The 11,347-nt window shown below is 40.5% G+C and overlaps 1 protein-coding gene across 1 annotated transcript; it reads right to left on the bottom strand.

Moving 5' to 3' along the window:
* Positions 1-3,729: 3,729 nt before the first annotated feature.
* On the bottom strand, positions 3,730-4,704 carry LOC144371104 (vomeronasal type-1 receptor 4-like). Its single transcript, XM_078033315.1, has one exon. The coding sequence runs from the start codon at positions 4,702-4,704 to the stop codon at positions 3,730-3,732; it is 975 nt and encodes a 324-aa protein (XP_077889441.1).
* Positions 4,705-11,347: the final 6,643 nt, after the last annotated feature.

An 11,347-nucleotide genomic window follows, 5' to 3' on the forward strand; every position in this document is an offset into this window, starting at 1 on the left:
CAGGAGAGGTTTGATTCCTTCATGAGGAAAAGGCCTTTCCTCCTGGAGGTACGGCAGGCAGAAAAAGTGCTTTGCTCTGGGCTGTTCCCCTTTCTCCTGCCAACCGCAGTCTGGGTGGTGTGGAGTGGCCCAGGTGGATGCTGCACAGGAAAGGAGTTTGCATCCCACCCAAGGATCCCTGCACACAGGAAATCAAACCTTTCAGGAGAATTCTGAATAAGCCTGCCTGTTCCTTGCCCCTGAGAAATATTATCTTCACTTCATTGTGCAGGAAAAAAAAAATTTCCCCTTTATTCCAGAATTCAATTCTAAATCTGTCCTCCCACGCTCTCTTTTCACAACTAGTCAAAAATTAACAGTTTGGAACAAACTTTCTTGGAAGCTATAAACTTACTGATCATGGTAAGGAGAATTATCCATGAACAAGGTGCACTACTCATTTCTCCACTGCATTTACTGCAGACAAAATTTCCAGGAGTGTAGCACTTAGTCGACTAGTAATTCAACTGACCTGGAAGGACTGAAGAAGTCATCTGCTGAGAGCCATAGCCAAGTAGGAATGACTCATGGCATTTTGGGTTGAAAGGTGACCCTGCTCAGGGATTAGGGTGGCTCCAGGTTTAGGGTGGATCCTGCTGGGAATAGGGGGGCTCCAGGATTAGGGCAGATTCTGCTGGGATTAGGGCTTATCCTGCTGCCTCAGGTGCCTACTCCTTTGGAGTTCCCATTGAATTCTCCAGGGGTTTTGAGAGAATTGGTGCATGGAGCCAGGTGGAGGCAGGGTGTTCACGGGAAGTGTGGGTGGAGTGTTGGTGAGAGTTCGGGAATAAAGAGTTGCTGTTTGAATCTACAAGGCTTTGTGGTGGCTCAGTGATTTTGTGACCAGCCAGACGGTGGCATTTGGTGGCCTGTGGGGGGAACGCCTGAAACTTGGAGGTAAGTGAAATTGCTTGCCCCTGAGGGAAGTCAAGAGAATGGGTGACCATTTCAAAAAACAATGTGTTCTTGTTCTGATTTATTTTGTTTTTATTTCAAGTTGCCTGTTCCTAGAACTTTCTCAGGCAAACTGGGGAAAATGTTTGACTCAAGGTTTGAAGTTGTTTGCCCCCGAAGAAGAGAAATTGTTAGAGGAAGGAGGCACCCCAGTAAGACCAAGAACCATAAGGGCATATGTTGATACAGTACAAAAATGAAGCCCATGGCTTTTTAAAGAGGAGTTGTTGAATATATCACATGGGACCATCATGGTATCCTATAGAAGGATTTTTCTTCAACAAGAAAGTGAAGGCTAGTTCCGTTTACTACACTTCTCTAAGATCTTGGTTTTTACAGACATCTGATTAATTTACAAGGCTAAAGTGCTGAAACATCAACCACTAAACATAAAATCAAGTGTTCTTTACTTATTAAGTTCCATAAGGTAATATATTTAAACATTATGTGTGTTTTCATATATTGGTAAATGAAAAAAAAACCAAAAGTTTAATATTGCTTTGTGTCTGTGTCTTTGCTGAAACAAGGTTACTAAGAGTTAATATTCTATCAGGTGTAATTTATATACAAAGAGTAGAAGAATTTTCATTTGGGTTTCAATTATAGTATTATAGTACCATGAAAAACATGTAAGTATTTCATCTTATTAAAGTGGAGTAATTTGTCTAAATTCAGAAATTTTATAAGGATTGTTTCAGAATGTGAATTTATAAAAGGGTTAACAGCTAAAAAAGAGATATAAAAAGATTCAAGATGTGGAAATATATTTTAATATGAAAGCTGAAGAAAAAAAGAAGTGTTTTTAGTTGAGATAATCTTTGTGTGATAAAGTAAAAAGTTGTAAAATGTCTAAGTAAGTTGCAAAGGGCTTTAAAAGGTTAAATTAAAGGTGGTTAAGATGCCTTTGTGGCAGAGGAAAGATTGCGCCATTCGAAGTCTAGTTAATCTTAAAAGCATTACTTACAAAAAATAAGCCATGAAAATGGGAAGATAATAGGATAAAAGCAATTTGGAGAAAGAATATTAGAAATTTGAAGTGAAATACTTTGAAGACAGAAGTACAGGAAGGTGAAAAAAAAAAGATAGAAAATGCTGTCCTGGAGGGCTATGGTGTCTTGGCATTTCTGTATCCTCCTCCCTTCTGCTAGTGATGGTCTAAAATTTGGGGGCCAACAGAGGTAAGGCAAAGAACCTCATCCCCCACTATCACCAAGGCCAAATTTGGGGGCCAACAGAGGTAAGTCAAAGAACCTCACCCCCCCACACACTGGTGCAAAGGCCTATCCACAAGTATGGCTGTATGCTGGACCGGTAGTCATTGATGGGTATGATTCAATTGCAGTGGTACCAACCTAAGACAGGAGGCTGACGCCTAGAGGTCAGCTCATCTGATGATGGGTAAGGACCATATGTTGTATTGGACAATCTAACAGGCACGGTCCCTAAGCCACATTGCTTGTTGTTTAATTAAAAAGAAGGGGGGAGATGCTGAGGGCCATAGCCAATTAGGAATGACGCATGACATTTTGGGTTGAAAGGTGACCCTGCTCAGGGATTAGGGTGGCTCCAGGATTAAGGCAGATCCTGCTCGGATTAGGGCATATCCTGCTGCCTCAGTCGCCTGCTCCTTTGGAGTTCCAGTTGAGTTCTCACGGGGTTCTGAGAGAATTGGTGCGCAGAGCCGGGTGGAGGCAGGATGTTCACGGGAAGTGAGGGTAGAGTGTTGATGAGAGTTCGGGAATAAAGAGTTGCTGTTTGAATATACAAGGCTTTGTGGTGGCTCGGTGATTTTGTGCCCAGCCAGACTGCGGCACTCATCCATTCCATGTGCCTCCAGGAACAGGAACTAGGATGGCTGTCTACAGCATGCTATGTACAGGGTGAGGACCACCAGCTCTGTTCCCCTCCACCACAACCATGTGGGTCCCACACTCAGCCAGCTAAGGATCCCAGTGCTCTTTAGGGTTTTCAATAGAAAGACAAGTGACACTTCCATCCATTTTTCTGTTGATGTTTTGAGTGTAAACATTTAAACATTTGTGTAAAAATATGCAACTGATGTGATTTTGATACAATTAGGCAGTTTTTAATTGAATTTGGAACTGGCAATGAAGACCAGGATTGCTTTGCTCCTGAACTTCATCTACAGCATTTCTTATTTTTTATTCTAGACATAAGGAATACATTGTTGAGGCTGGCCTTTCATTTGTGATCCTCCTCTCTGAGTCTCCCAAGATTTGGAGAAAATATGTTTTCCTGTGGGAGGCCAACCTTATGGGTGACTGAGTTACATTCCCCAGCTTGGTGCTGAGGCGCTCAGTCACAGAAATGGGTGTGTCTTGCTACAGCCCCATGGGTGAAGCTATGCTCACCTGTTCCTTTGTAATATAACCCCTTACCCTGTTTAGGATAGAATCTTCCATGGAAGTGCCTTGTGTGTGTCCCCTCCTCTTACTGTGCCCTTGGGTGTGGCCTACCCAGGTGTCAGTCAACCTGCTGACAGTGGACATCATGAAGACAGACTCAGCCCCCTGAAACCTGACCCCTTGCCTCATTTGAATAGCTTCTCCTCAATAAAAGGGGTCAGTTCATGCTCTCACTCTCTCTCTTTCTGCAGACCCTTAAGGTCAGAGGAACCGTCACAGCCACCCCAAAGAAAAAGGTACTTGTGTCTCTTGTGTGGTTATTTTGTGCAGCCCAGTTAGCCCAGTTTAACTAAAGTGACCCCTGAGCCTTTTAGTCGCGAGAACAGAAACCCGGCATTTTCTCACAGTACTCAGCAGGATTTTTAAAATTTTTTATGCAGACAAAGCAGAGTCTGGATAGTTTGGATACCGTGAGTTCATGGCTCATGAGAAGAAAGGGGCTGACAGTGGGAAAACACAGTGAAATTAGGTCATAAATGTTCACCACCCACCAAATGTGGTTTGAAGACAGAGCAATATAAAGACTTAATAGGGAGGAGAGGGTGTGGAAAGTCACAAAGGTTCCCACCAGGACAAGGATTCTCTGGGTGGCTCTGGACTCAGGGCAGTATCTGGGGGAAACTTTGATGCTATGAATGTGCTGAACCCTCTGCTTGTGCCTGTACAGAAGGAGAACCATGGAGCCACTGGACCAGATCATAATCATGGAAAAGACAACCTCAGGAAATACAAATAAGGCTGCATATAATGAATCTGTGAATTTTTCACGACCTACAGTAAAACAGTACCCATAATCCCTTTTCTCTGTTGTGTTTACACTGTTCCATTTGCTGTGTATATAGAGAGGAAAAATGGAATTCACGACTATGTACAGGATCCAGCAGAGGAAAATGGAGAAGCCAATGTACTTGGGAGCTTTTTCTTTGAGATCCTTCCAACAGGAGTTCATGGGGCTGATGGTGATGTTCTGGAAGACACTCAAGAGGCAGGTGATGACAATGGACACACTCCTGCTCACTCGCTGAATATACAAAATAACATGGCATCCAGAAATACTGAAGAAATATCTCATCCCAAAAGCTGTCATTGTGAGGGGAATTCCTCTAGCAAGAATGACCAAAGAGTTGGCTACCATAAGGTGCCCAAGAATCAAATCTCTGGACCTTAATGTGCACCCACTGCAGGAAAGCACCAAATGATAATAAAGTACAGAGAAATTTCCCAGAATTCCAACAGCATTCTGTGATAAAAGCATCAGTCCTATTGCCACATTTGTGGGGCCCATTCTGTAATTCAAAACATTGTCCTTTATATTATGGCAAGAGTTGTTCACCTCAGAAAAATGACTCCCTAATAATAGCTGTGCCCAAGTATAGTGGTGAGCACCTTCCCTTGCTACCTGCAGAGCTGAGGAAGAATGATCACTGAAACCTACAAGTTTGAATCCAGCCTGAGCTACGTAGTGTGATCCCCCATCTTAAAATAATTTTTGATACCAAGACTAATTTTCATTGAAAGCACTTGTGGTATTAAAAAGAAATCAAGGTGCACATGTTGATGGGGAGAATTAACAATGTACTTTATATGAAAAAAGACTTGATGAGGTTATGCTAAATTACGAGGAGCAATAAAAAATGAGACCAAATGCTTAGGAAGAATTTAGCATGTACTATTTCAGAATGAACTGATATATTGTAGTCATGTTGGATAAAGAACCTCAGTCACCATCTACACCATATAAGAAATCAGATCTCAGTGGATTTCTGAATTAAAGTTTAAAGATCAGTCATGGCCTTTTTTTAAATAATAACAAAAACTATTTCTATGGTTTTAGAAAACAAAACACATATTAAACAGCACAAACACAACAATTTTGACATGCCTGTGTTTTAGGCTGGTGACTGTTTATTGTGCTCTCTCTTCAGCTTCCTTTCTTACATCCAAAGTCACTAAAGTTTTAAAGCATAATATTTATTCTGAAAATGGATCACTGGACTTTCTATTTCTCATATTGTTATTCCAGGAATAAAAGAATAGTGTAATATATCAGTGAATTATTAGGAAATATACTTTGTTCCTCAACAATGGCAAATGGCAAATTAGTTTAAAATAAAAACAAAGTCCTCACTGATTTCAGGCTAAAAGCGTCTGTGCATTGATAGATACATTGGTGAAACTCTTAGTAATGAAACAGGATTTGTGGAGGACATTTCAATACAAGTGATGCATCAGTAGAAGTTGGAGGCTGTGAATTCTACCTCTTTGCATGAATTGAAATAAAAAGAAAAATATCCTGAGATTATGATAAATATTGTAATATTACTACACAGGAGAAGTTATGGAATTCATTTGGTCCCAACATCCACTGTTCAGTTCTCATCATTATAATGTTACAGTCTGTACATCCAGCAGGGAGAGAAGTCTAGCCACAGCCATCCCAGTGGGCGGATTCAGAGGAGACACAATTCCTATCTGCACTAGGTAGATTGAAATGTAGAGTTGGAAAAAATAGCTTTTATTCCAGAAACAGTCCCAAGTCTGGGCTTCTGCACAAGAGGAGGTGGTCCTTACATGTCCATCCTCATCTTCACTATAGGCAGGAAGGGCTTAAACCCTCAGCCATTGTAGCAGTTCAAAATACGTTCTATTATTTTCTAAAGTAACAAGAAAGGCAGATTAGTTGCTAACTAGAGACCTTCAACACCTTCCAAATCAGAACTCTCTTAATGAATTTTTTTCTTCACCTAAAAACGTCTTCAGTGATAATTTTGTTATAACTTTAGGAGCCACAAGGAGTTGGCATCTGGTCAGGGACACTCTCTTTTACCACTGCGATCATAGTGAAAGAATTATTCCTCTTTTGTCTGCCTTTCCACCAAATCTCATTCTACCCCAGAATTTGTTTATTTCCTCTGCAGACTTCAGCAGAATTTTGATCAATTTTCTTACTATCTCTTCTGAAACAAAAGACTGATATTGAAAATACTCACTGTGCTTCTTGTGTGCAAGGTGCTGGGCTCAGTGTGAGGTCCTGACAGCCAGCATGGAGGGAGGGAGGGAGTTGGGCCCTGAGATAAAGGTCTGTGCTCCTGTGACCTCACTTCCCCTCAGGGCTGCAATTATCACTTCACCTGGAGAGGCAATGACAGTGCAGGCCTGAGGAGCCCAGGACAAGGCTGAAAAACTTTCTCCACACTTGCTAATTAATAAGGCAATTATGAGTTCCTTGTTAGTATCTTCAAAACAAGTGTTGAAGAGTTTGGAAGAGGCTGCTGCGGTTTCATAATTCATGGAGGCTATCAGAGGAAATAGTGAGGTGTGAACCATGAGGGACTTATAGAGGGTTTGTGCATCTCACTGGACTCCAGGCTTCCCTGACTAAGTACCCCAAATCTTAATAATTCTGCCTCTTTTCCCCTCTTTCTCCATTCCCATCTTCTTTGGGGAGAGGCTGGGACCTGGATCCAGGCCTATCTGGTAGCCCTGTCTCCTCATCTCAGGCAGGCTGGTGTATGGAGAGTGCAGACCACACCCAGGGTGAGTGCTCCTGATTGTGACATCTGATGGTGGCATTACATCCATGCCTTGGAGATGGAGATTTTCACCAGGAAGGAGAGTAACCAACAGGATGGGTTACTTGCAGCATATGCTGAAGGGCACAGTGTGGAAACATTAGGGCTTGTAGTCTTCAGATAGGGTATATGTTCTCCAGCACTGGAAAAGGCCTGAGTTGCACTGATGAGGACTTGGGTGTCCTGTAACCAGCTTCCAGGGGAGACGCACATGAAGATTTCATCCATTTTTTTTTCATGGAGTCTTGAATGGGCCAATGCCTCTTGGAGGTATCCAAAGATGAGCTGCTTAACCACAACTGCATGAAGCACTTGGCTCTGTGGTATATCAGCAATTGACATAAAAGGCAGAGTTCCAGAAGATATCCACTGATCATAAACAGTAGCTAGCAGAGCAGAATCGAGATATCCAGCAAATGTGTGTGTGTGTGTGTGTGTGTGTGTGTGTGTCTGTGTGTGTAATCCATAGGGTCAATTCTAGCTTTCAAACCTGCAGGAGAGAATAGAACACTTGGAGTTCCTGGAGTGGGTGGAATCCCTGCAGCCAGCCACAGTGACCTGCTGGGCAGGATGATCTGGACCTCTGGGCTGCATGCCAGGATTTGGATCAATTAGTCCTTGGTGGAGTGTGTCAGTCTGGCCTCTATTATCAAAGGGCTAAAAATATCCAGGAACATGGTGGTCCCAGGGTCTGGCCAAACAAGAGACAAGCCAGATAAACTGGCCCTACTGTGAGAACTCCATGGCCTCATGCATCCCTGGTAAGCAGGTCATGGTCCTGATGTTAATTTTGAGGTATTCGGAGCTGAAATGACTCCATTGTGACAGTTGTAACTTTACCCATCCATATTAATTTGAATGGACTGATCCGTTGGAACTGTAGTCAGGAGTGGTGTCACTGGGGGAGACATGTCACTGGGTGTGAACACTGGAAGAGGGCATCTTTCCTTGTGGCTTCTTCCTGTCTTCCCATTCTGCTTCCTGTCTGCCTTGAGGGGAGCAGGTACCCTCTACCATGCCATCTCCCTGGATGCTCTGCCTCACCTTGGGCCCAGAAGAATGACGTCAGTCATCAATGCACTGAGCCTTCTGCGACCATGAGCCCCCAAAACTTTTCTCCTCTAGGTAATCCTTGTTGGGTGCCTTTGTCACAGCAATGGAAAGCTTCCTAAAGTGGCCAGCATATAATTTGGGTCACTTTATCTTTTGCAGATCAAGAGGTTCTATGTATCTTTTCTTTAAGAATGGACTATTGGCTATTCCCTAATGAGAAATGAGGACAAGTGGTTACTGTTTAGAGTTTATAGCCCTATTGGTTTCCCTTAGTACTACAATGACATTCTGCCAAAGATCTCAAGACTTGGCTTGCCCTGTGTCCCTGGTTCTGGATTCTGAGCTTGAAACAGATATGTACATACAAAAGAAATAAAAATGTCAAAATTCACTAAAACATCAAAATCCAAGTGCACCTTTATATTTTAAAAATGTGTACCTGTATTGAATATAAAAATATACATGTGTCTGTGCGTACATATCACTTGGATTATGTTTATTATGCATCAAATATTAATTCTAGAAAATTATATGTAATGTGAATTTATATTTAACACCTATTTCAACAATGGCAAATCCTTGGCATAAAATTTGCTTTCTGTTGTTTTATTTATTTCTTATTTGTTGATTCATTTTAAAAATTATGTGCCTGTGTTTCATATGTATGCCTACTTTTATGCCTGTGTTAGCTAATGAACATGATATATTCATATTGGCTAATGAATATGATATATTCAATATGGAAAACATTGGTCAAATATTCTCATTATGACACTTGTTCTATATAATTGGTATATTTCTAGATTCAGTTTTCAATCAAAAAAATCAAAATGTGAACAAAGAATGTGTGATATTGACCATTTAAAGGATGAATAAAAATAGTAATAAAAATCATTCATGATGAAGGCGGTTTGGTGTCCCTAACAGAGAACATCAGTTTAAAAAACAGTCTTTATAATATTAAAAGAACTACTAAAAGACTTAAGTAACCCCTCAAGGTAATGTGTGGTCAAATGGAATTACCAGCGAAGAGACCCAGAGGACCCTGAGAGCAGATCTGGAGCTGTCCCAGAACTGAGAAGGAAGTTTCCCAAGAGGGATGTAAGATATAAGCAGAGAGAAGAAAAGAGAACTTTAGATATATCTTGAAACACCAAGGGAAGAAGGATACAGGGTACCACGACAGGATACACCATAACCATGTTTCTTTCAACAACCAAAGCCCTATCAATCATGTTTTTCCCCATGTTACAGGAGCATTGTAGTTGTACATACTGATGAGATTTGCTGTTACATATTACATATTCACACAATACAGAGAATTAAAATATAATTTGCCCAGTGTCTGTCCCCAGCACTTCTAATATACTACCATCCCCTGGTCCCTTATCTCTAATAATATGCCTTGAATTTTTGGAGATCTACCTACACATTTCTTTTTCCTTTTTATCATTTTCACATGTAAGAGAAAAAAATATGACCCTTGATTTTAGTTTGACTTCTTTTGCTTAATTTGATTGCATCTCATTCCATCCATTTTATTTTAATGGCTGGAAAAATAGCCTTGTGTATGTAAGCCATATGTTCTTTATCTATTCATTCCTTGATAGACATCAAGGCTGGTTCCATAGATTGGCCATTGTGAATTATGCTGCTATAAATATGGTTATGCATGTATAACTGTGGAAAGATAATTAAATTTTTCAGGATACATATTGAGGAGTTGTAGAGCGTCATCATATGGTGGCTCCATGCCTAGTATTTTGAAGAACCTCCATACTGATTTTAATAGTGGAGGCACTAATTTACAGTCTCACCAAAAGTGTTTTTTATCCTCCACATCCTCTCCAGCACTGATTATTCATATTCTTCTTTTTTTAATTTGAAAATATTATTATAGTTGTCAGTAGACCTCTATTTTATTTATTTGTTTAAATGTGGTGCTGAGAATTGAACTAAGTGCCAGCTCTCTCAGGTCCTCCCCTGAGTCCAGAGCCATTAAAACCATCCTCCTCCTGGTGAGCACCTTTGTCTCTTTTTACACACTTTACTCTATATTCCAAGTTTGGTTAGCTATTATTTATAATACCAACTTGTTTGTGGTCAGCATGGCTGCAATCATCTCTGGGTGTTTCCCAGCTGTCAGCCCCTTTCTGTTCATGAGCAGAGACTCTACTGCATCCAGGATCCACCCTGCCTGGGAGCAGAATAGGAAGAATGCCAGTCATGTGAGAAAGATATACATCATTTGGTTTTGTACAATCTCATCTTCACAGACTTAGTGATAAGGCAATCACACTGTAAGAGTGCAACACACACACATACATTTGCATAGTGTGTTATAATGTGTGTCTCTGGATTTACCTGCCAATGTCTGCCCATCATTCAGATGATGTTTAGTATGCATAAAACAATATTAGAAAATTTTATGTAAGTTGTGCAAATTCAATATTTTAACATAATGCTCATTTGATAATGACAATTTGCTTAAATACAATGTTTATTTATTGGATGTTTGTCTTGCCATTCTGGTTGATTAAGTGGTTATAATTCCATGGATATATATCTTTATTTACCTACTTCAATTCTTAGGTCTTAACTATTTCTGGAGTCATATGTGCTACTGCTGTGCCTGGGGGCCTTAATATCTAAGTCCTTTCTCTTGGAAAAAAATGTCCAAATGAATATAGTTAATAGAATTTGACTCAAACCACAGTTAGTCTTCATGTTGGTGTAATCATGGACACAACTGGGAAGGATTTACTAACAAACCATGTGACACTTGTTCTGTGTTTAAATATCTGTATTGATTCCTTTTCTCCAATTTATTTTCATAATTTCATACTTAACCCTTTTTCTTTCATGACGTGTATTAACTATAACTTAGATCAACCTAGAAATGATAGTCCACATGTGAATAGTCACACAGTAAAGATATTTAGAATGTTTAGCCTCTTCCTTGACAATATAACTCTGTTGACTTATAATCTGTTTAGCTTCTTTCAATGTACGTTTAATTGCTCCTATGTCTTTAAAATAATTATATGCATGGGTCATGTTTGGTCTGCTCAGTGAGATTTCACTAGCTGACCACAGCTCTGCAGGCAGCTTCAATGTCAAAAGAAGCAAGGTCCCTGTCACTGGTGCCTCCTCATTCCTCTCCAGTCACTGTCCCTTAGTGACCACGATGTGACAGCTAACTACATGGTCACTTTCTTCCCTTTGTAATCTGTATAAATTGAACCACACAGCACAACTTCTTTAGTGTTTGACTTTTAAAGTTCCATATGCCTGTTACCTTCT

The sequence above is a fragment of the Ictidomys tridecemlineatus genome, chromosome 15, assembly GCF_052094955.1.
Source record: "Ictidomys tridecemlineatus isolate mIctTri1 chromosome 15, mIctTri1.hap1, whole genome shotgun sequence".
Lineage (NCBI taxonomy): Eukaryota > Metazoa > Chordata > Mammalia > Rodentia > Sciuridae > Ictidomys > Ictidomys tridecemlineatus.

Coding starts and splice junctions, on each gene's coding strand:
- LOC144371104 (XM_078033315.1), bottom strand. CDS start 4,704: ATGGGCCCCACAAATGTGGCAATAGGACTGATGCTTTTATCACAGAAT.